The sequence below is a fragment of the Accipiter gentilis genome, chromosome W (genome assembly GCF_929443795.1).
Source record: "Accipiter gentilis chromosome W, bAccGen1.1, whole genome shotgun sequence".
Classification (NCBI taxonomy): domain Eukaryota; kingdom Metazoa; phylum Chordata; class Aves; order Accipitriformes; family Accipitridae; genus Astur; species Astur gentilis.
The window spans coordinates 384,632-410,481 of NC_064918.1; the positions used below are offsets into that span (position 1 = coordinate 384,632).

General features: G+C 44.0%; 3 protein-coding genes across 7 annotated transcripts in view; 2 read left to right on the forward strand and 1 right to left on the reverse strand.

Annotated features, from left to right (window-relative positions):
* The window catches only part of LOC126035272 (protein fem-1 homolog C-like), a 44,276-nt gene extending 38,574 nt beyond the window's left edge, over nt 1-5,702 (reverse strand). For 2 of the 5 annotated variants that reach the window (XR_007504888.1, XR_007504889.1), the window contains exon 1: nt 3,892-3,982. Coding sequence is in view for 3 of the 5 variants with exons in the window: in XM_049793655.1 (XP_049649612.1) it covers nt 3,892-4,435 (544 nt within the window). In the remaining 2 variants the exon portion in view is untranslated. Of the gene's footprint in view, nt 1-3,891; nt 4,618-5,194; nt 5,285-5,536; nt 5,650-5,678 lie in introns of those variants that run through there. The other 3 variants (XM_049793655.1, XM_049793653.1, XM_049793654.1) reach the window with 3 other exon arrangements.
* LOC126035345 (uncharacterized) overlaps nt 1-25,850 on the forward strand; it is a 118,695-nt gene that overhangs the window by 72,859 nt on the left and 19,986 nt on the right. The window lies entirely within an intron of this gene.
* The window catches only part of LOC126035325 (geranylgeranyl transferase type-1 subunit beta-like), an 82,555-nt gene continuing 81,120 nt past the window's right edge, over nt 24,416-25,850 (forward strand). Inside the window, 1 exon segment of the mRNA XM_049793828.1 lies at nt 24,416-24,645. Within this exon segment, the coding sequence (XP_049649785.1) occupies nt 24,512-24,645 (134 nt within the window). The 5' untranslated portion in view covers nt 24,416-24,511.

The following is a 25,850-nucleotide window of genomic DNA, read 5'->3' on the forward strand; positions in this document are numbered from 1 at the left end:
GAGGACTAAAAGCTGAGTGGTTAATTCCTGCAAATAATACTAAGTGGATTTGTTCCCAAACTGGGGTTACACCTTGTATATCCCTAAAGGTCTTTGATTGGACAACTGAGTATTGTATACAAGTAGCTGTGATACCTAGGCTTATTTACCATCCTGAAGATTTTGTGTATGACTATCAAACTACTCAGGCCCATCACATACAAAAACGTGAGCCCTTTACAGCCCTCACGGTGGCAACCCTCATGGCAATCGGAGCTGCTGGAGCTGGTACAGGAATAACTTCCCTCGTACAACAGAATCAAAAATTTCAATCCCTAAGGGTAGCAGTCGACGAGGATTTGACTAGGATAGAAGAAGCCATGACAGCCCTAGAACAGTCTGTTAGGTCTTTATCGGAAGTGGTATTACAAAACAGACGGGGTTTAGACTTAATGTTCATGCAGCAGGGGGGGTTATGTACAGCCCTACGAGAGGTGTTGTGTATATGTTGACCATACTGGAGTAGTGAGAGATACAATGGCCAAGCTACGGGAGGGGTTAGAAAAACGGAAAAAGGACTGGGAAGTACAACAGAGCTGGTATGAGTCCATGTTTAATTATTCACCCTGGTTGACCACCCTATTATCAACTATTGCAGGACCTCTTATTTTGTTGATCTTATTCTTGACTTTTGGGCCATGCATTTTTAATAAGTTGATCGCTATTGTTAAAGGGCGCTTGGAAGCTGCACATTTAATGCTGCTACGAAAGCAATATGAACAAATCGGGGATGGAAGAATTACTCCTATCCTTGGGCGGGCAAAAGAAGCATTGGAGCGATTTAATGAACAAAATCAGGATCAAATAGAAAAGGGGGGATTGTAATGAATGGGTTAACTTTGTTCATGAAATCGGTAAGGGAAAAGAGACATATTGAGAGTTAGCAGATGCCTTGTATAAATAACAAAACTTTCTTAATTGGTGCGTAAAGGTCACGGGAAGAGGGCAACGGCTATAACTTACTAGCTAAGGAGGGAAAAGAACAACTATAATTTACCAGATAACGGGATGGGCTCCACCAAGACTGCATTTTTCTATATCAAAGGACATTCTATATCAAAAAGATACTCGTCCTTGAGAAGATAGACCGAATCTGCCTAGTGACAGACCTGCACGAATGAAGAAAGAAGAAGCAGGACAAGGCGGAGACTTGCAAGAAAGAGATACATGGAATGTATATAAGGAATGTAACTATAACCTAAAGTTGCGAGCTTGTGGCGGAGCACTGCCTCCCTGGCCGCCCAGCGCTGTTTTGCTCTTTTATCGCTTGCTAATAAATTCGACTTTTTTTTTCCACTACAAATTGGTTCCTCCAATTTGTCACGAGCGTCTATAACATGAATGAAGTCCTATCTTAAAATAAGAAAATCTACTGGAAAACCCTAAGGGATAGTTTGAGTAATCTTACCCTCTCACTCTTTCCCTGGTTTCAAGAATAGCTGGAAGAGAACCTCTAGTAATCTCCCATAACAGCATTTTTCTAAACATAGTAAAATTACATTAGTTTTGTTCTTATAAGAAGCTTTATATTTTAAAATGCAACAAAATTGACAGTAGCTAAAGCTTTTGCATCTTTCACAGGGCAGTAGGCTTTTCCATGAACGTCCCAGAAAGGGGTCTAGTTTAGATACAAGGATAGCAACAACTTTAACTATTTGAGCAGAGCACTAAATTCTCTTCATCTCCCTACCACAAGCACCCCTACTCTCTGTCAAGAGTTGTTAGACAACAGGGAAGAGTAGAAACTGAAAGCGATAGACAGAAACTTTGAGGCGGAATATGACAATGTAGAATGAAACGTATCGGAAACATTCATTTTGAAATTAATAGCTAGTGAGCATGCTTGCAAAACAAAGTTCAGAAGGTTAGATGTTGAGCCTCAGCCACTGCAACACCCATACTGTTGTAATATTTAAGGCTACCGGTTTTGGTCAGTTCTGCCTTTCCACAGCTGACTTTCAGGGTTTATAGCACTTTCTTTCTCTCTTCCATTAGCTTGTCACTGCTTATTTAGTAACTTCAGAGACCAGACTGGCTCACAATGCCAAAAAAGTATGCTCACATCACATCAGAGGAGCATTTGTTTCCAAACACAAAAAGGCAGCGCATACTTGACCAACAGATATATGTATACACATGCATTTGTACACACTGTAGTCCAAAAGATAAAATGAATTTTTATGAGCTAAAACATATCCAATCCAACTTTTTATTATTATTATTCAAAAAAATAAGGATCAGTTAATACCTTAGGAAGTTTTGCTCATGTGCCTAAGTTGTAAGTCACAGAAACTGAAGGAAGCAGAGAGAAGAAGGAAATAAGATAATAAACCCAAGAGCAGTGAGAAAATCCTCAGGAGTGCACAGCTACCATTCAGTCATTTAAACAATAAATAAAAATAAAATTAATGCATTAGTAAAGTGAATAATAAGGATGAGTAAATTAAAGCCTACTCCACTGACACAGAAATGAGGAATAAGAGATCCACAGATTTATTTTTTTCCTGTTACATCAGATATTTAGCAGCTCTGCTCTGTTCATACCTACCATATAAAGGGATGAGTTTTAAACTAAAGATAATATATATTTTTATATTTAGCTTGTTATTCCAAGAACCCAGTCTAGAAACATGACGTTTTTATCCTATCACAAGTCCATGATTCATAGGCAACCTTAAATCCTTACAAATAAAGATTTATTTTGCTCTGCCCACTTCTATGACAAATTTTTAGTTTAGCTTGCTTTATATTAAACCCACATAACTCCATGACTTGCAGAAAAAACGCATATTTAACTGAACAGCTTTTTCAAAGAGATTACTCCCATGTTTGGCATTTAACAATATTGTGCAGTAAGCCAAGTACTACAGGTTTTTCTGTCAAAATATACTCTAAGTATATTATACTGTTAAAATTTTAATTAGCCAGAAAAAGGCAACTGAAGTATTATGCTACAGAAAGATTTATTAGCAGATTTATTATTAATAAACATATATAAAAAAATAAGCTGCTGAGACACAATCCTGGCTCAACGAGCTAAAAAGTTAACCATAACCTGCAATAATCAATATGCTTTTTAGGCCAATATCATAGTCACATACAAGTTTGAGATGTAGCAGAAGCCAGCAATTAGAATAAGAGGTCCACATAAATATGACCACAGCAAAAAGGACATAAGTCTTCACTTTGAACAACGCGTCAGGATAACTGTAAACAGAGGCAAACAGATATTCTTTGTGATCTGTGCACCACTGGAAACCTTTCTGTTGCGATCACAGTCACATGAAGCTTCATTTCCTTAATTCTAAAATACATTTTTGTTTACCAACATTGAAAAAAGGTCCAAAAAGATTCAAGAATTTGAGGGAGAGGAGGAGTAAAGAGCAAAGTGAATTCTTTTCTACATTGGAAATGAATAATATTCTCCTTTATGCATCTTTCCCTATTCTAGTCTTAGTAGCACAGGCAAATTTTATGTACAGCATGTTTGGTTTGTTAAGAAACAGTACGAAAAACATCCTAAATTTTTACACCGTATACGCTCATATATTTATTACTACACAAACCTGCTACAAACAGGAGTTCTCGGCAAAAGTCAATTAGCTTTTTGCACACGCATAAATGCAAAGTCTTTAGATTAAAATGTATCAATTTAGAATTACATTTTATAGCCAGTATTAAATGAGTATGCTGAAAAAACTTGTAAAAACATAGCTAAACACACCTCATCTCTTACTGGAAAAAACATTCACATTATGAGACTAGAGGAATATTTTTGGATGTCAGTCTCCTAAAGAACACTAGTAACTTCACCCCTATTTACTACAAGGAAAAATGAAACATTGAACTCACCTTTAACACTTTTTCTGTTAACATCAGCTCCTTTTTCAAGTAAATACTGAGCAATTTCTTTGTGGCCTTTGTAACAAGAGATCATCAAGCATGTATGCCCATGACGGTTTGATACTTCCAAGTCTGCTTTGTGCTCCACAAGATATTTTACTATTTCCAGGTGACCATCAAAACAGGCAGCTCTAAGCGGAGTTGAATTTGTTAGAGTTGTGTTGTTAACAGATGCACCATGATCTAACAGACACTGAACCACCTTCAAGTGGCCAGCAGCTGATGCTGCCCATAATGGTGGAGCTCCCTCAATGGTCTCACCGTCAAAATTAACTGAACCACCAATTTCTATAGAAGCAGAGCAATAGTCCAACAAGTATTCCACCAAGTCAACATGCCCATAACGGGCTGCCATCAAAAGTGGTGTGGCACCATTGGTTTTTTCTGACATTAGTAAGGCCACCTCTTCTCTGGTTTTGCTTGCCAGTAACTTGGAAAGGAGCTGCAGCTTGCCATCACGAGCTGCATTGAACACTGCTGTCTTTAGATCCATTTAGTCTGTACCTCTATTTCCTGAAGGATACACACCTGCCTTTTTCAGAGTCACAAACAAAAGCTTATTAGAAACACACAGCCCAAACAGAGCATCCGCAACTTTTTCTCAGATCAGGCAGATGGGACAACACGGAGACTCTGAACGAGGTCCTGACAAGGCACAGGCTACACTTGATAACTCTGCAAAAGAAAAGAATTCTGGATGTTTTTACCTTCTACTTCTCAAATAAGTATATACAATTACATTTTTCTACAGCTACACTCAAACAAACCACTGGTTGTGGCACACCAACATCCAGCTGCCTTCCATAGGACTTCCCTGGACTGCACAGTGCCCCTTAAGGAAAGATGTTGAGCAAGAAGCTAGATCCTAGCAGTGTGCTATCCGTACCATTTGCAGGAAAACACTTTCCCCTCACAACATAACAAACCATACACTTGTATCAACTTCTGCTTTTAAGCACAGCCTAAGCAAAGAACCATTAGCCCCCCGCCCCCCATCCCCTCAGGTCCTCTGCGGAGCCCCACGCTCACAGACATACACGCCCCCGTGCTACCTCCACCCTACTGGCAAGGGAGCCAATTCAGAGCCTGAACGGAAAGACAAAACACATCCTTGCCACAGTCGTTTGATTTAGTATCAGACACCACCGAAACCCTGAACTTGCTCTTCCACCACAACCACCCTCAGCCTGCCCAAAGGCCCCCCCGCCCTACAAATCTCCTCCTTCAAGACCACACTATATTTGCCTCCTACCCCAGCCGCCTACTCCGCCAGGATTATCCCTCGATGCCTCCTTTCAGATCGCCCCCCTCTTTTCCACCCCTAGTCCAACAACCACCCGCCCCCACCTCTGGGCAACCCCCCCATACCACCCCAGGGTCCCCCAAAACCCCTTCCCAGCTCCCTCAGAGCCGCTTCCCACACGACCGCTGCGACAGAGTGGCTGGCCTCCACCGCTTGCCCGGAGACAGAGAGACGACGACGACGACGGCGGCAGCGGCAGCGGCGGCGGCGGCAGCAGCAGCAGCAGCAGCACCACCACCACCACCACCCAGAGAACACATCGGGGAGGAAGGACCCAAGGGCGCAGGCTACCTTCCCAGAACGCCACCGGCTCTCTCCCACCGAAGCCACCCTCATACGGAAGCACCCACCACCTCCCGCACTCCGTCCAGCTGCTCCATAACAAACTAGTTCCCACAGCGACTAGCCTACACCTGGGCGCAGCGGAACCTACCAATCATATCCCGGCTACCGCCAGGCCCAATGAGAAACATGCCTGAGCGCTGTTAGCCACTCGGAGCAGGGTGGGGGGTGGGACTACGCCGCCGCTCAAGTTATGCTGAGAGGCAGGCGGTGCTGGTGTGCGGTCGTGATGCGGTAGCTGTCCGCTGGGGGGCGGGTGAATCTCCTCGCACCACCCTCTGCTATAGTGCGGGTGAGTTGGCAGAATGCAGTGGGGAGGAGGTGGGTTTTGGTTAGCTGTGCTGGGATCAGGTAGGGGGTTTCCTTTTCTCCAGCTAGTGCCTTATTTTCCTTTTTCTAGAATAAAACAAAAGGCGGAGCAGCGCTACAGCGGAGCGTGCGCCGGTGGGGAGGGATGTCGCAGGAGTGAGGGGGCAGCGGGGATGAACAGTACCAGGGGAGGGGTGCTTGCATGGAGAGCAGCAAAACCCCGCAGGATTGCAGGAAGAAAACCCTCACGGCCGGCCTCGTGGATCTACTCAGCAGCTCTGGGCAATAAACCCATTCCTTGCAGAGGAATGCAGTTGCGGAGGATCCACAGGGGACATCACACAGAGACCAATGTGATCAAGTGAAGTCCATTTACTACAACTTTTAGCACAGTTATATACCTTATGTGCTTGCATGCACCTTATACAATACTCTAATTGGTCCAATACCCCGTTTCACACGACTCTATCTTATCCTCTATTGGCTGTGCAAGCTTCTTCACGAGGTGTCCAGCAGTTACTTATCTCATTCTTCGGCATCCAGGAGTTGCTTGTCAGGCTCTTCTTATCTTCCTTTTTCCCAGTGTACAAGGACACAGAGTCCTTGTCTGCTCCAGCACTTTGTAAACTTATGCTTCGTTCCCACCTAATGGCTGGATTGCTCACATGCCCTCGCCCAGCCAAGAAATCCTCAACAGAATGCAAAAACTGCCCAGTCTGGAGAAAGAAAAGTGGGTGTTTCCTCAGAAATAGATTGGTTTACTGCTGAATTGAAAGGGGTAATTAGATGCTCCTTCATTTAGGGGGAGAGGCGGCCATGAAGGCCTGCAGCACCTGCAGCTCGTAGGCAGGCCTTCCCTGCCCACCCGTGATGTAGGCCAGGGTGAGGGGTTGGTGTGGGGGCTCCAGTGTCTTGCTGTGCCTGTGGGGAGGGATGGGAGCCCCAATGCCCTTGTCACAAAAAATTGCAACTGGCCTGTGCCAACTGAGGAGAGAGTCCAGGACTCAAAGTATAGAATTACAAGGGTAAATATTTATTTATGTGCATGAGGTGTCTCAGCCAAATTGGGACACCCCAAATGTGGTTTTACACAGGGTTCTTATAGCCTTCAAACATTCAAGTACAACATGATTTGATTAATCACTAACACACACACTACCCATTACACATAGTGAAATTTTGCAAAGCAACTATATTTTTGCAGCATTTTTGCTGCTTGCCTATTGATCCAGATGCCCCTGGAGTCAGTCTTGCTATAGTTACTTAGCTATGATGCCAGGCAATGCTGGGAGGATTTCAAAGATGTGCTAGAGGGGCTAGGATGCTGATGTTATCCTGGTTGTCCAGGGGTATCCTTTATCCTTCATGGACAGCTCTAAGCATCCAAGAAGCAAAGTCCTTATTTCCAGGGCTGGGCTGTCCTTTAGTTTGTTTTACTTAAGCATGAACGATACCAAAGTCTCCAGTAAAATTCCACTACCTAATTACATTACAGTGTATGTGAACCAATATATATATATATTAACAAAGTTAGTACACTTTCATACTGCAAAGACTGGTTGATAGAATAGTTAGGGAAGGGAATTTTCATAACAGTCCCTCCTTTTCTTTTGACTATCAGGTTCACTTTATATTATCTATTATTTTAGTAGTAAGTTGAGTGCATAAGGTGTCGTGGTTTAACCCCAGCAGGCAACTAAGCACCACGCAGCCACTCACTCACTCCCCCCCATCCCACTGGATGGGGGAGAAAATCGGGAAAAAAAAGTAAAACTCCTGGGTTGAGATAAGAACGGTTTAATAGAACAGAAAAGAAGAAACTAATAATGATAACACTAATAAAATGACAACAGTAGTAATAAAAGGATTAGAATGTACAAATGATGCGCAGGGCAATTGCTCACCACCCGCCGACCGACACCCAGCTAGTCCCCGAGCCGCGATTCCCTGCCCCCACTTCCCAGTTCCTAAACTAGATGGGATGTCACATGGTATGGAATACACCGTTGGCCAGTTTGGGTCAGGTGCCTTGGTTGTGTCCTGTGCCAGCTTCTCGTGCCCTGGCTGGGCGTGAGAAGCTGAAAAATCCTTGACTTTAGTCTAAAGATTACTGAGCAACAACTGAAAACATCAGTGTGTTATCAACATTCTTTGCATACTGAATCCAAGACATAGCACTGTACCAGCTACTAGAAAGAAAATTAACTCTGTCCCAGCCAAAACCAGGACAATATCCACCCCTTATTCTATACCATTTACGTCATGCTCAGTTCCCATACTTTCCAATACATCCTAATCAATCACCATCACCTTTTCCGTCCTTTGATCTATATCTATACACACACAGAGATATCATTCCCCTAGTCTATGGGCCATCTCTATAAAATGTTTGTTGAGTTCATTTAGTCCTGTGATGAGAATAGTTGATTACTGCTTGTGATTGATTTCTGCTTTTATAATTACCCATCTCTGTAAATAGCAAACTGAATATCTGGATGGTATTACCTCTGATTAATTATCACTTTTATCCTTGTCCACCTCTGTAGATAGCAACATGAACATCTGGACGATATTTTATTGTGTGCTGGCTGGACGTGGTTCATTTCTCAGTCACACCCGGAACACCTGGTCAGTGTTCCGGATGGGACTGATAAGGGGAGTATAACAGTCTGCACATTCACACTGCCAAAAAGACTTACGTAAGATATTTGTTACTTACTATAAAAAGCGGGAAACTCTTGCACTGACACCTGAAGACTCACCTACGGGTGGATGCACCGCATAGGACCTTCCCAATTACCGAGGATCTCCAGGGGCCGGCTGCCAAGGGGCTTCCCAGCCAAAGTGTGAACCCAGATGATGGTTCCGAAGTGGTAATTGGTGATGTATCGTTTCCATAATCACTGCCTTGCTTTACAGTAATGAACTGGTGCATTGCTACTCTGCTTATCTTTCTTATTTGATTATTATTATTATATATGTATATATATTAAAGCATATTAATTTTTAGATATTAGACTGGAGTCTGTGTTTTTACTTGGAATCCCACCATTGAGCAAAACAAGTCCCTGACTTTGGGCTCCATCTGTCATAACAGTCTTTCTGGGCAGGAGGGATGGTACAAAGTCCTCTCAGTCGGTAGAGCAGAATTGGGCTTCAGTGTGGTGTGACAAGCAGATGACATTTGACGCAGCAAGAGGATGGTGTGTAATGTTGGACTGTTGCATGCTGAAGTCAGTTCTGGTTCCATCACTACTGCGCTTCGTTCAGTTTTATCACAGTTCATTCTTGCTTGATCTAAGTGATTCTGACTATAGTACTATGGATATAGCATATAACAATTATAGTAATGACAACATACAGTGGCAGGGTTATATAGCAATTAACATCATACAATTTAATTCATTGGCTATTTTCACCTAAAATCAAATCCCCTTGAGGATTCCCCATCCTTTCGCATCACCCCCCAAGTACACTCAGGCCCTTGAGCAAAAGCAATCCCATGAATGGGTTTACCTTTGCCTGAGGCAGGAGTAACCCAGACTGTCTTCCCTAACATATTTTTTATGTGCATTACAGGGACTTTATCCCCTTCTACAGTACATAAATGTGCTGACAGGGCAGGGCCACCCTGACTGGCAGATCCTCTGGTGTTGACTAACCAGGTGGCTTTTGCTAAATGTGTATCCCAGTGTTTGAAGGTCGCAACCCCCATTGCTCTCAATGTTGTCTTTAACACTCCATTGTATCATTCAATTTTCCCAGAGGCTGGTGCATGATAGGGGATAAGATACACCCACTCAATGCCATGCTCTTTGGCCCAGGTGTCTATGAGGTTGTTTCAAAAATGAGTCCTGTTGTCTGACTCAATTCTTTCTGGGGTGCTGTGACACCACAAGGCCTACTTTTCAAGGCCCAGGATAATGTTCTGGGCAGTGGCATGGGGCACGGGATATGTTTGCAGCCACCAGGTGGTTGCTTCCATAACTGTAAGCACATGGCACTTATCTTGGTGAGTTTGTGGGAGTGTGATATAGTCAATCTGCCAGGCCTCCCCATATTTATATTTCAGTCATTACCCTTGTGGTGGGTTGACCCTGGCTGGATGCCAGGTGCCCACCAAAGCCGTTCTATCACTCCCCCTCCTCAGCTGGACAGGGGAGAGAAAATAGAACAAAGGGCTTGTGGGTCAAGATAAGGACAGGGAAAGATCACTCACCAATTAACATCATGGGCAAAACAGACTCAGCTTGGGGAAAATTAACTCAATTTATTACCAATCAACCAGAGTAGGGTAATGAGAAATAAAACCAAATCTCAGAACACCTTCCCTCCACCCCTCCCTTCTTCTCAGGCACAACTTCACTCCCGGATTCTCTACCTACCCACCCCCCCCCCCCCCCAGCGGCGCAGGGGGACAGGTAATGGGGTTTATGGTCAGTTCATCACACGTTATTTCTGCTGCTTCATCCTCCTCAGGGGCAGGACACGTCACACTCTTCCCCTGCTCCAGCATGGGGTCCCTCCCGTGGGAGACAGTCCTCCATGAATTTCTCCAACGTGGGTCCTTCCCACAGACTACAGTTCTTCACAAACTGCTCCAGCATGGGTCCTTTCCACAGCATGCTGTCCTTCAGGAGCACACTGCTCCAGCATAGGTCCCTCACGGGGTCACAATTCCTGCTAGAAAGCCTGCTCTGTGGGCTCCTCTCTCCACAGATCTGCAGGTCCTGCCAGGATCCTGCTCCAGTGCTGGCTTCCCACGGGGTCACAGCCTCCTTCGGGAACCCACCTGCTCCAGCGTGGGGTCCTCCATGGGCTGCAGGTGGATATCTGCTCCACCGGGGACCTCCATGAGCTGCAGGGGGACAGCCTGCCTCACCATGGTCTTCCCCACGGGCTGCAGGGGAATCTCTGCTCCAGTGCCTGGAGCATCTCCTCCCCCTCCTTCTTCACTGACCTTGGTGTCTGCAGGGTTGTTTCTCTTACATGTTCTCAATCCTCTCTCTGGCTGCCGTTTTGGTCTGTCCCAGCAACTTTTTTTCGAGCTGGCTGGTATTTGGCTCTGTCGGACACAGGGGAAGCTTCCAGCAGCTTCTTACAGAAGCCACCCCTGTAACCCACACCCCCCCCCCCCCCCCACACACACACCCACTACCAAAACCTTGCCACACAAACCCAATACAGCCCTCCATACCACAGGGGGCTTTAACCACTTGGCTTGCTTAATTGCAGCACGTTTCACATTCATGGATACGTTGTGCAATAGTGCCCGTGGTCAGGTCCACCCCTCGATCTCGAGCCCATCTATATGTTGCATCTCTTCCCTGATGGCCTGAGGTATCATGGGCCCACCGAGCCATAAATAGCTCACCCTTATGTTGCCAGTCCAGGTCCACCTGAGCCACTTCAATCTTGGCAGCCTGATCCACCTGCTGGTTTTTTTCATGTTCTTCAGTGGCCCGACTCTTGGGTAAATGAGCATCTATGTGACGTACTTTTACAACCAGATTCTCTAACCGAGACGCAATATCTTGCCACAGTGCGGCAGCACAGATGGGTTTACCTCTGTGCTGCCAGTTGCTCTGCTTCCATTGCTGCAACCACCCCCATAGGGCATTTGCCAGCATCCATGAGTCAGTATAGAGATAGAGCACTGGCCACTTTTCCAGCAATATCTAACGCTAACTGGATGGCTTTCACCTCTGCAAACTGACTCGATTCACCTTCTCCTTCAGCAGTTTCTGCGACTTGTCGTGTAGGACTCCAGACAGCAGCTTTCCACCTTTGATTTTCCCACAATGCGACAGGACCCATCAGTGAACAGGGCATATTGCCTCTCATTTTCTGGCAGTTTATTATACAGTAGGGCCTCTTCAGCACACGTCACCTCCTCCTCTGGCGACATTCCAAAATCTTTGCCTTCTGGCCAGCCTGTGATCACTTCTAACATTCCTGGGTGACTGGGGTTTCCTATGCGAGCCCGTTGTGTGATCAGTGCAATCCACTTACTCCACGTGGCGTCAGTTGCATGATGTGTAGAGGAGACCCTCCCTTTGAACATCCAGCCCAGAACCAGCAGTCAGGATGATAAGAGGAGCTGTGTTTCAGTACCAACCACTTCTGAGGCAGCTCGAACTCCTTCATATGCTGCCAATATCTCTTTCTCAGTTGGAATACAGCAAGACTCAGATCCTCTGTATCCCTGATTCCAAAAACCCAGGGGTCGGCATCGGGTCTGCCCCAGTGCTTTTTGCCAGAGGCTCCAGGTAGAGCCATTTTCCCCGGCTGTGGTGTAGAGCACATTTTTAACATCTTGTCCTGCCCGGACTGGTCCAAGGGCTACTGCATGAACAATCTCCCATTTAATATGTTCAAAGGATTGTTATTGCTCAGGGCCCTATTTAAAATTGTCCTTCTTCTGGTCACTTCATAGAGAGGGCTTACAATTTGATTGTAATTTGGAATATGCATTCTCCAAAAACCCAAAACACCTAAGAAGGCCTGTGTTTCCTTTTTATTAGTCAGTGGAGACATAGCTGCTATTTTGTTAATCACGTCCATTGGGATCTGATGACGTCCATCTTGCCATTTTATTCCCAAAAACTGGATCTCCTGTGCAGGTCCCTTGACCTTACTTTCTTTTATGGCAAAACCAGCCTTCAAAAGGATTTGGATTATTTTCTTCCCTTTCTCAAAGACTTCTTCTGCCATGTTGCCCCATACGATGATGTCATCAATGTATTGCAGGTGTTCTGGAGCTTCTCCTTTTTCCAGTGCAGCCTGGATCAGTCCATGGCAAATGGTGGGGCTGTGTTTCCACCCCTGGGGCAGTCGATTCCAGGTGTACTGGATGCCCCTCCAAGTGAATGCAAACTGTGTCCTGCACTCTGCTGCCAGAGGGATTGAGAAAAACACATTAGCAATGTCAATTGTGGCATACCACTTGGCTGCCTTTGACTCTAGCTTGTATTGAAGTTCTAACATATCTGGAACGGCAGCGCTCAGGGGCGGCATAACTTCATTCAGGGCATGATATTCAACAGTTAGTCTCTACTCCCCATTAGATTTCCGCCCAGGCCATATGGGAGCATTAAAGGGTGAGTGAGTCTTGCTGATCACTCCTTGGCTCTCCAATCAGCAAATCAGCTTATGGATGGGAATCAGGGAGTCTTGGTTGGTGCAATATTGCCACCAGTGCACCATTGTAGTAGCAATTGGCACCTGTTGTTCTTCAACCCTCAGCAACCCCTCAACCAAAGGGTCTTGAGAGAGACCAGGCAAGGTAGACAGCTGTTCAATTCCCTCCATCTCCAAGGCAGCTACACCGAAAGCCCATCGATACCCCTTCGGGTCCTTACAATACCCTCTCCTGATATAGTCTATGCCAAGGATACACGGAGCCTCTGGACCAGTCACAGTGGGGTGTTTTTGTGCCACTCATTCCCAATTAGGCTTACTTCAGCTTCCAATACAGTTAACTCTTGGGATCCCCCTGTCACACCGGAAATACAGATGGGTTCTGCCCCTTTATAACTTGATGGCATTAGAGTACACTGTGTGCCAGTGTCTACTAGAGTCTTATACTCCTGTGGGTCTAATGTGCCAGACTATCAGATCCACACAGTCCAATAAACCCGGTTATCCCTTTCCTCCACCTGGCTGGAGGCAGGGCCCCTCTAATTCTGGTCAGAGTATCCATTACTCTGAGACTTCTCATAAAATTGGCTCAGAAGTCCCTTCAAGAGGATCAGAAGTAAGATCAGCCCTTCTACTCTGTTTGGAAACTGGAACAGCATTTTTCCTGGTAGAATCCCCTTTTGTGGTGGTTTTTCCTCGCAGTTCACGTACCCGTGCATTTAGGACCGAGGTAGGTTTTCCGTCCCATTTCCTCATGTCCTCTCCCTGATCACCTAGGTAAAACCACAGGGCACCTCGTGGTGTGTACCTTCTATATTCTTTCTCTTGGGCAGAGGAACACTCACCCCTAATAGCTGAGACATTGGTCCGTACAGGTGGGGAGTAAGACCAATTGCTGGAAATCCCGGGACAGCCTCTCCATAGCCGAAATGGAGGCTTGTAGGGAGGAGGAGAGATTTTCTTCATATTGATGGAGTTGGTGAGCCATTTCATCCACCGTCGGTGCCTCTTCGTCTTTCCAGGTCATTATTGCCAGTCGGCAGGGATAGGATGATGGTGCGCTCCATACAAACTTCTGCCACATGGGTCATGTGCATTGGACTTCGTCTGGATCTTTGGGTAATTGTGGGTTGTTTGGGTCATAATAAATTGTCTCTAGCATGGCTAATTCCCTCAGATATTGGATACCTCTCTCCATGGTGGTCCACTTGCCTGGTTGACATATAACATCATCCTTGAAGGGGTACCTTTCCTTCACGCTTGACAGGAGTCGCCTCCAGAGGCTGAGGGCTTGTCCCCCTTTTCCAATTGCTTTGTCAATGCCACCTTCCCTGGCAAGCGATCTCAGCTGCTTGGCTTCCCTGCCTTCTAATTCCAGGCTACTAGCCCCATTGTCCCAGCATCGGAGCAGCCAGGTGATAATGTGCTCACCTGGACTGTATGATCATGTTTAGCTAACGGTCACAAGAGCATTCCAGACGCTTTTAGAAGACCTTGAACAGAAGATGATAATAAAGCCAATTAGAAGAACACAAGTGCGCATTCCATGATAAAGGGAACTTGGCACAAAGAACCTCAATTTGGCAGTTTATCTTGACCAATTAGTCTGAGACAAGTTTCACGTGTTTTAGTTCGTATAACCAATTATGCCTTATGTTTATGCGCGTGTACAGAGATGGTATAACCAATCATATTATATGATCGTGTGCGTGCACAATGACTTTGCAGAATACGTGATTATAAATATGTGTGTGTTTCAGCAATAAAGGGTCATCTGTCGTCTGCTTTCAACTTTATAGGCATCCCTTTATTTCTACCTCCTGCAAACGGTGACCCTGACTTGGCTCTGAGAGTGCAGAAGACGCAGCAGGAGAAGCCCTGGTTGGAGGTACTGCTGTCGGCAGGACCAAAGCAGGGAAGCTGAGCCTAGGCTGAGAAGACACCTGAAAGGAAGGTGAGCAACCAGGGGCAGTATGGGGCAGAATTTGTCCTCAGAGGAAAGGGCTATAGTCAGACTCCTAATGCATATACTCTCTAAGAGAGGAATTAAATGTACTGAATCCTCTGTGAGATGGTTATTGAAATGGTGCTGAGTTCAGGGCTATCCTGTTGAAACGGCTCCCACATTTGAGCCTGATATTTGGGCACAAATTGGAACAAAATTACGGGATGCAATCTCTAAAGGGGATCAACACGTTGAAGACCTGGTTATTACTTGGTGTTTGCTTTTTGAGAATATACGATCCTTACAGGCAGAAAGAAAGGTGGCAGCGGAGGCAAATTCGACTTTGAATCCAACAGTATAGGTGTCGGTAAATAGCGAGGAGGACAGACACAATACCAATGAGTCATCTTGTTCGCATTGTCCCTCTGGCTGTACTTGTTATAAAATGACATTACCAGATGATTCAGTAAAAGATACACCGGAGCCAAAAAAGACATCACCACCTATTCTACCACCAAACCCTGAGAAAGAAATACGCCCGATTAAGCCACCTACGGGTTTATATCCACCTTTACCTGACAATGATGGTAATTGGTCAGAACCTCCCCGAGACGATATTTCTTTAGAAAAAGAAAAAACGCCACCAAGTTACAATGCAGCTGAAGATTTGGGCTGTGACCCGAGAAATTCCTGGAGAGAAATACATAAGAAAGCAGCAAACGAGGGAGTGGTCATTCCTCATGCTTATCCTGTTATAGTGAGGGCAAATGATACAAATGAATGGAATCCCTTTTCATGGGATTTGATAAAAGAGGTGCACAAGTCAGTCCATAATTACGGGCTGACGGCTCCTTACACCGAAGCGCTACTCGACAATATTTTCAGAGCTCAGCTTTTGACTCTGTATGATTGTGAACAATTAGCCAGCATGCTATTAAAGCCAACTCAGAAAATGTTGTGGAGAGATAGATGGAGGGGACTGTGTGAAGAAGTTGCTATAAAAAATTTGGATAGACCCGATGATGACCCCATGAAGACAATAGGGATAGATCACCTTAATGGGACTGGCAAATTTACTGATCCAAGATTACAGGCAAAGTTTCCCATAGAAGCCTTGAGAACTGCTTCAGTACTGGCATTTAAAGCAATGATGGCTCTGCCAGAAGAAGGTAAAAATGTTATGTCGTTCACACAGATTAAGCAGGGTCCCCAGGAATTGTACATGTCCTTCATTGACAGACTAAGAGATGCACTAACTGAACAAGTATTGAGTGTGGAGGCTCAGAATGCTTTGGCGCTAAAATTGGCAGTAGAGAATGCAAATGCTGACTGTAAAAAGCTTTTGCTGGCGCTACCCAAAAATGCCAGCCTTGTCGATATGGTTGAGGCATGTAACAAGATTGGAACTACATCATTCCAAATGAATGCATTAGCAGAAGCATTTGCGGTTGCACTTAGAGGGGATAAAAAATATTACAAGTGGAAAGCCCGGCCATTTAAAAGCACAATGTCGGGCTAAAGGGAAACGGGGACAAAATCATTTGCAGTATCAACAACAAACTGTAACGCCAGTTCAGGTTTGTGCAAGATGCCAGAATGGTGGCCATACGGCTCGTGTTTGCCGTTCTAAATATCATAATAGCTCTCCACTACCACCTATGGCGAGAAACGGCCAGCAGAGCGCGCCGGTGAACCGCGCGACGACACAAATAGCACCGGCCACTCAGGCTGCCTGGCAAGCCTCTCCGCCCGGACAGCAGGCAGTGCCGGAGTGGACCTGGACACAGAAGTAGAAACAACGCTTTTTGATACAACCGTGCAGTGTATTCCAACAACTGCATGTGGACCATTAGGGTTTGGACTGAGTGCGTTATTAGTAGGACGATCATCAACAACTAGAAAAGGATTGTTTGTTTTGCCAGCAGTAATTGACTGATTTCACAGGACAAATTCAAGTTATGGTATGGAGGCCTATGCCACCGGTTAACATTCCAGCTGGAAGCCGAATTGCACAACTCATTCCTTTTCAAGCGCATGTTCCCAATGCTCTAAAACAACATAGGGGGACAGAGGGTTTTGGTTCCACAGGAGAACCGGAGATTTTCTGGGCTCTAGATATTGGACAAAGAAAGCCAACTTTGCAAATTTAGTTTTTACACCCTCAAGATCAACCTAAATTCTGGACCTGTCAGCTATTAGTTGATACAGGAGCAAATGTGACAATAATTTCAAGCAAAGACTGGCCATGAAGTTGGCAGCTGGTCAATCTAGCCCATGGACTCGTGGGGGTGGGTGGAACATCAACCACCATGCAAAGTGCAGTAACATTAAAATGCAAAAATCCTGATGGTTATGTTTGCTCAGTGCATCCCTACATTGCTCCTATACCAGTTAACTTGTTGGGGCGGGATGTATTAGGGCAGATGAGTTGTACCATTGTCAGCAATCCTAAGCATTTTGTGGAGCAGCCATTGAAGAGCGACCAACCCTTAAATTAAAATGGAAAACTGATGATCCGGTTTGGGTAGATCAGTGGCCACTAACCCAGGAAAAGGTCGCTAAACTGCAGGAGCTGGTACAGGAACAATTGGAAAAGGGATATATTAGACCAACAACAAGTCGGTGGAATACACCTGTGTTCATAATCCCAAAGAAAAGTGGAAAGTGGAGACTTTTACATGATTTAAGAAAAATAAATGAGATTATGGAAGACATGGGAGCCCTTCAGCCTGGGTTGCCATCGCCAAGCATGATTCCGTGAGGCTGGGACATTTTGATAATTGGTTTAAAAGATTGTTTCTTTACCATTCCTTTGCATGAACAGGATGTGATGCAATTCGCCTTTTCGGTACCATCTGTTAACAAAGCTGAACCAATGAAACGATATCATTGGACAGTATTGCCACAAGGTATGAAAAATTCCCCAACGATGTGTCAAATTTTTGTGGATTGGGCATTAAAACCCATACGAGAGAAACGGCCTCAGTATATAATATATCATTACATGGATGATATATTGCTTGCTGGAAGCCAATTAAATAAACCTGAACTGATCGATGAGTTAACAATTAAGCTAAAAGAAGTAGGGCTACAGATTGCACCAGAAAAGGTTCAATGTCAATCTCCCTGGAATTATTTGGGTTGGAAAATTACGCAAACAGCTATTTTCCCACAAAAACTGCAATTGAGAACAGAAATCAAGACATTAAATGATGTTCAAAAGTTGGTAGGAGACCTAAATTGGGTGAGAAACATTTGTGGCATTACAAATGAGGAAACGAGTCCATTATTAACATTGTTGACAGGAGAGGGCGATTTACGTTCCCCTCGAAGGTTAACAGAGGAAGCCGCATTAACTTTACAGGGGATAACCAAAGAATTAGAAACAGCATACGGAGATCGACGGGTGGGAGATGTTGAACTTCAATTAGCTATTATAAATCATGACCAACATCCGTATGCTATTATATTGCAGTGGTTGGAAGCTGAAAAGGATCCTTTACGAATTTTAGAATGGGTGTTTGCACCATTCCAGCCCACAAAGACAGTTACCACCAGATTGGAAATGTTTTCATTGTTAATAATCAAAGGAAGATCACGTATAATTGAAATAGCCGGTGAGGAACCTGGGAAATTGTTAATTCCCTTACAACAAGATTATTGTGAATGGGGTTTGCAGAATTCTGTAGCACTTCAAACTGCAATAGAGGGCTACACAAGGAAACTAAGTATTCACTACCTGAGTCATCGAATGTTCACCTTTTGGAAAAACACAGGGCTAGAATCAATACCTAAACTTAGTCAGCACCCTGTTAAAGGACCTACAGCATTTACCGATGGAGGAGGCAAATCGGGAAAGGCCGGTGTTGTACGGAGAGAAGGCAATGAATGGAAGACTCATGTGGTTCATTGTGAAGGCTCAGTGCAAAAAGTAGAGTTGCAAACTGTAATTGAAGCGTTTAAATTATGGTTGAATGTTTCCGTAAATATTATTTGCGATTCGCTTTATGTTGTTGGGGTAGTACAATGAATGGAAAGAGCTATTTTGAAACACTGTAAACAAGAGGATTTATACCAACAGTTTAGAACATTGTGGTACCTGTTAAATGACAAGTTACACCCTTATTTTGTAAGTCATGTTCAAAGTCACACGAATCTGCCAGGAGAAATAGCACAAGGAAATGCAAAAGTAGATCGGTTGGTAGCTCATGCATGGACGGGACCTTCACCAGATAAGTTAGGACAAGCTAGAATCTCACATGTTTTTTTTTCATCAATCAGCAAAGGTACTTGCAAAACAATTTGGAATAACCATTGGAGATGCAAAAGCCATTACACAGACATGTTCCAAGTGTCAACTTGTGGGAACAAATTCACCTGGAGCCGTAAATCCACGAGGTTTGCATTCTTTACAATTGTGGCAAATGGATGTAACACACGTACCCGAGTTTGGCAAATTGAAATATGTTCATGTGTCTGTGGATTGTTTTTCTGCAGCTGTATGGGCAACAGCGCAGACAGGAGAAACAAGTTGACACATCCAGCGACACCTGCGTTCAGCTTTTGCAGCACATGGCATTCCACTTCAGATAAAAACCGACAATGGGCCGTGCTATATCGCACAGACAACTCAAAAGTTTTTTAGTCAATGGGGTATTGTACACACCACGGGTATACCACATTCCCCTTACAGGCCAGGCAATTGTAGAACGCATGAATCAGACTTTGAAATGCCAACTGCAAAAACAAAAAGGGGGAGAGCAGGTGGCTACTCCTCACGAACAATTGAACAAAATTGTATATGTGTTGAATTATTTGAGATTGACAGATGGCGAAAGTGTACCACCAATTGTAAAACATGTGCAAGGCATGGTAGGAGATTTGTTTGACATTAATAGCAATGTTCAAGTTAGGGTTAAAAATGTTGAGAAAAATGTATGGGAAGGACCATTTCAATTAATAACCTGGGGACGAGGTTATGCTTGTGTTGTTACAGATCACGGAACAAGATGGGTACCAGCAAAGTGGGTAAAACCCTGGACAGGCGTTACATCCTTGGAAAAACGCTGAACCTAAAAGGACTCCTTCTCGCTGCATTTGGCCTGTTATGGGTGACACACATAAGTGAAGAATGGATGATCCAACAACCAAAGAGAATGTACGGGTAACTTTGGCGAACATAACGCATCAAGAAGCTATATGTCTTTCTGTCGCTACCCCTGAAAACCCTTTTTCTACCTGTTTGGTGGGGTTACCTCTAGACACCTGGCCAGATCCAATGCCTGAACTTTCCCTTTGTACTAACCCACAATCCTGTGTCCATAATTGGGACGGTGTGTATGCACACCTGCCTCAAGTAACGCAAGAACTTCAAGAGTTAGAGTTGTTAGGATCAGTCATCATGAATGCCTGTGTGATGTTTAATTACACCTATAACACCACTTGAAAGGGTCAGAATGTAAATGCTATTTTGCCTGTATATAGAAATGCTACAGCTTAGTGTAACTATATCTATTCCAGAATATCACGCTCTTTTTTTCTATTCCAGCTGCTTTACCTGCGGGGATGTTTTTAATTTGTGGGGATAGAGCAGGGGAGGGGGGGATTGCATCGAAACTTAACGGGAGGCCATGTAGCCTCGGACGACTTATGTTACTAACACCCAATATCAATATGATTCACAGTAAAAGACTCACGATAACTGACACAGGGTTAAGTGGATGGCTAGCAAGTTTGGGAATTATGAGATGATTGAAAGATTTGCTTATGCATGGCTTAGTTATTCTAATTGCAGTATTAGCAGTTGTAATGATTGTACCATGTATCGTAAAAATAGTTGAACATATGATTGCAAAAGCATTTCATGTAACTTGGCTTGCACAAAAACAAAAAGGGGGAATTGTGGGAGATTTCATGGAAAATGGGGGACATTTCTTTGAGCCTGATTATTTAGAGTTAGCATAAGTAGGCCGCAGTTAGCATGAGTGGGCCGGAATACATGACAGCTGCAGTATGAACGGACTTTGAACCACCAGAAAAAACAACGGACACGAGGAACTTGGACAGTGGAGCAATTAATAAACAAGATAACATAACTGCAGAGGCAAGAAGGAGCTGCAAGAGCTTTAACGCAATTAAGAAATCTGTCATTTCGACTTAGAGTATTTAGCTGCGGGATGGGGACTTAGGAGTTGGTTTGTATCTTTGTTAAAAATCGGGGTTTCTTCTATTCTTATGTATTTTATTAGGTATAATGTTGCTTTTACTGTGTTTAATTAATTGTGTTCATAGAGCTTTGCAAAAGGCAATACAGCATGTGTTAATTTATCGAAAAACAAAAAAGGGGAGTTGTAGGAACATATTTAGCTAATGGTCGCAAGAGCATTCCAGACGCCTTTAGAAGACCTTGAACAGAAGATGATAATAAAGCCAATTAGAAGAACACAAGTGCGCATTCCATGATAAAGGGAACTTGGCACAAAGAACCTCAATTTGGCAGTTTATCTTGACCAATTAGACTGAGACAAGTTTCGCATGTTTTAGTTGGTATAACCAATTATGCCTTATGTTTATGCGCGTGTACAGAGATGGTATAACCAATCATATTCTATGATTGTGCGCGTGTACAATGACTTTGCAGAATACGTGATTATAAATATGTGTGTGTTTCAGCAATAAAGGGTCGTCTGTCATCTGCTTTCAACTTTACATGCGTCCGTTTATTTCTACCTCCTGCACTGGATGACGGCTGAAAACTTTTTGCATATCCCTCAGCTCACTCAAGGTTAGGGATCAGGTGATTACCTCTGGTTCTGCCTCTTTCTCCTGTTCTCGTGATGACCCTGGCTCATCATCATCCTTCGCTAAGTGAACTGATTTTTTTTTTTATTTCTTCTTGTGTGTAAGGGCAACTGATACAGGTTCAGCTGCAGTGCCTGTTGCAGGGGTTGGAGAGGCCGTACTGCCTGTCGCCTTGTTAGATCCAGAGACCTTCTCTTCCCCTTGAGGGTACTGAGTGGTGTTGAACAGGGCTCAATAGGCATGGGCCTGGCCCCAGCACTTTGCAACGATTTGTGTGTCTCTGGAGTTGCCAGGATGACAGCATGCTTTTTCCAAATATCTTTCTCGTTCTTATGGATCGTGCACTTGTTCAGGGGTGAATTTCCAAAACATTGGAGGTGCCTGCTGTCCTAGGTACTTGCCCATTCTACCCCATGCAGCTTGCCATTCATAATTATCCAGCCTTGGGGCAGATGTCTGGGTGATTTTCTTAAATAGTTGTTTAACCTTAAACGAGAGCTGAACCACATTCAGGAACATGCTAGTTCCTAGCAAGAGGACCACGCTGGTTTCAACATCCCAAGGGTATTCAAATTTTTCCAAATTCTCAAACACTGTTGTAAATAGACTGGAGGAGAAGGGAAAGGGGAAGAAAGGTGTCTTGCCCATAGATTGGCTCTCCGAGGAGGAGAGATAAAGGGTGTAATTATTAATAGTTTCCCACAGATGGCTCCTGAAGTGTTGAGGTGATGACAATGCTGAGTACAAATACCGGATCAGTCCCATGACCGATAATTTTATCATACCATAAGCCAATATCGCACAATATATCAAAGCGAAAACTTTAATCCATCTCCTATGAATGATAAGCAGCAGCACAGGGACTACATACAGCAAGTGAGGTGATACATAACTGTCCTGGTTTTATCTGGGATAGAGTTAACTGTCTTCCTAGTAGCTGGTACAGTGCTATGTTTTGAGTTCAGTATGCGAAGAATGTTGATAACACTGATGTTTTCAGTTGTTGCTAAGTAGTGTTTAGTCTCAAGTCAAGGATTTTTCAGCTTCTCAAGGCCAGCCAGCGAGAAAGCTGGAGGGGCACAAGAAGTTGGCACAGGACACAGCCAGGGCACCTGACCCAAACTGGCCAACAGTGTATTCCATACCATGTGACGTCCCATCTAGTATAGAAACTGGAGGGAGTGGGGGCGGGGGGAATTGCAGCTCAGGGACTAGCTGTGTGTCGATCGGTGGGTGGTGAGCAATTGCATTGTGCATCATTTGTACATTCCAATCCTTTTATTATTGCTGTTGTCATTTTATTAGTGTTATCATTATCATGATTAGTTTCTTCTTTTCTGTTCTATTAAACCATTCTTATCTCAACCCATGAGTTTTACTTCTCTTCCCGATTTTCTCCCCCATCCCACTGGATGGGGGGGAGTGAGTGAGCAGTTGTGTGCTGCTTAGTTGCTGGCTGGGGTTAAACCACAACAATAACAGAACTTTAAAAATGAGCGACACAACTCTAAGAGCCCATAAATCGACATTGTGACCAGCAAATGACTGCTGAATGCAGATACGTAAGTAATGAAATCAAGCAGTTGCTGCCGCTCTTAATGCCATGGAATAAAAGCTTCTGCTATGTTTACTGTGGTAGTGTGGGCAAAAGTCTCCTCACTAGGTAGATTTGTTTGCTTTGCACTTAGCTAAATGATAAAGATCTAATGTGCATATATAATTCATTCTGTGATTGATCAAAAAGAACAAATTTCTTTTGTCTGTTTTACTGTAAGTTTGAAATTCATGTAGCCAGAGACCTGTCCAGGGTTTGCAGGCCTATCAAGAGCTGGGAGGAATGCAGAAAAGAGATTGGACCAACACATTCAGAATCACTCTTACATATTCCTTATTGTTAAGGAGGACAACAATGGACACATACCATTATAAAGATAGTTATTTATAATACTTTTTTTTAATAGGCCTATCTTTTTTTTTATCTGCCCATCATTTTTACAGGATGATGATTTCCTTGCATATGAAGTGGCCAACTGTCTTCAGGAGTTTTCATAAAATTTGCTCTATCCAATGACATATATTACCTTTGTATTTTGTTATTGTTGTATTTCAACTGTTTTTTGTTACATTATTAATGTTTTCATCATGACATATATTTCAGTTTGTATTAAAAGTTTTTTACTATGATCAGCATTTTTTTTTTATGCTCCTCCTTGAATTTCAGATTGGTATATGAGAAATAGTAACCCTGCTTTTATTTGCTCCTATTAACCCTTATGAACGTCGATGGAAGTCTTGTATGCAATTTGCTACACAGTAAATTATTTCCTGAGACACGCATAATTAGTTCAAGTTACTGGATTTACCTGCAGGATATCACCAGATGTAATAAAACAATACATAGTCATTTTACCTAATAGTATCTCGGACACGTATTGAGCTGACTGGGAGCTCTTGCAGGCTGACAGGATGCCGTTACGAAGTAAGCAGTTACTCTCTCCCCCTTCCCGTCATTCAGGGGTGAGGTGGACCCAGAGAGCCCCCGCGGGGGAGCTGAGCCACTGAGGGAGGTGCAGCTGTCCAGCCTAGGTCTGTGGGGAGAGCTGGCAGACCATACTGGGGCAGTCCCCAGGAGAGCTTCACGCCCAGCAGGCGGGACCGGCGCCTGGTTGTGTCCCGCGGCAGCCGCACATGACGCAGGTTGTGCGCGCCGGACACGGGCGGGGGGTAAGATGGCGGTAGCGCGGCTGCCGCTGAACTTGGGGGAGGTGGAGCGGCTGGACTTCCTGAAAGAACGGCATGTTTGTTTTTTCCAGCGTTGTCTCCAGATCCTGCCCGAGCGGTACTCGTTCCTGGAGACCAGCAGGTATGCTCGGCAGGCCGGGCTGATGGGGCTTTGGCGCGTTCCCGTCGCTCTCGGGCCTCACGGTGGAAAGGCGGGACAGACCCAGTTTCCTTTTCCCTGGCGTCCTCCGCCAGCCTCAGAGAGTCGGGGGGAGTCTTTTCTCTCTCAGGGGCGGTTGCGTTTGAGAGGAAATCATTCCTGGAGACTTGTCCGCTCGCCCGCCCCGGCTCCCCTCGAGATGGTAGCACTGGCGAAGCAGCTGTGGGCAGGATACAGGATCTCACTGTGTCGGTAGTCTTAACAGCCGGCACAGCGGTGGTCAAAATTAATGCCTTCTCTAGAAAACTCTCCACCAGCAGATAGTTCACAAAAATGTAAGTTTATGTAGAAGTTTAGTCTGTGCTCAATTAAACTTCCTTATATGCATGAGAAAAAAAATATTATTAATCCTTCTAATCTATTTTTAGTCTAGTGCTTCATTCTTTTAATCCACCCTGAAAGCCGATTTTAAAATAAATTACTTAAGTTGCCTGTAGTTCAAAGTCAGCATGCAGAATACTGTTATGTAACAGAAATCGTTTATATCTTCATTAGCTAGTACAAGTGTTAAAACATGTTACTGGTAATAGTGAAATATGCCCCTTACTTTAAAGTAGACGGCCATTTGTTCATGTAGTGGATTCAGAATGCATTTATTTTAGATTCTTAATGTCTTCATGTAAGCTAATAAGTTATTTCTGATGCAACTTGACAGTTAAATTATTGACTATCTTGTGCATTTAATAAAAACTTGGAGATGTGTAAAGGATTCAATATTTTAATCAATAGTCATCGCATTTTTTTCACTTTGTAATTTCTTGGAAGTCGTACGTACTGTGAAGAATGCTTAATGACTTTGATCAAGTCCTCCTGTTAAATGAAGCTTTCCTTCAGTTGAACATACAGACACCTGGCAAAACCCATGTGTTTTTTCAGTTATGAAGATTAGTATGGATATAGTGTTAAAGCAGTGTGTGAAATAACACATGGCTTTATATTAAAAAAATTATACATTTTGATCTTAAGTAATGCATTAATTCATTAAGCCTTAGCCTGTTTCAGTATACTTTGTTATTTTAAATGGCATTAAGAAGTCATCTTAGCATGCTATACACTAGTTTTATTTAGGCATTAAAGTTATAATAAATTTGATACACGAATCTATTAAAATCATAGCCAGGAGGGCT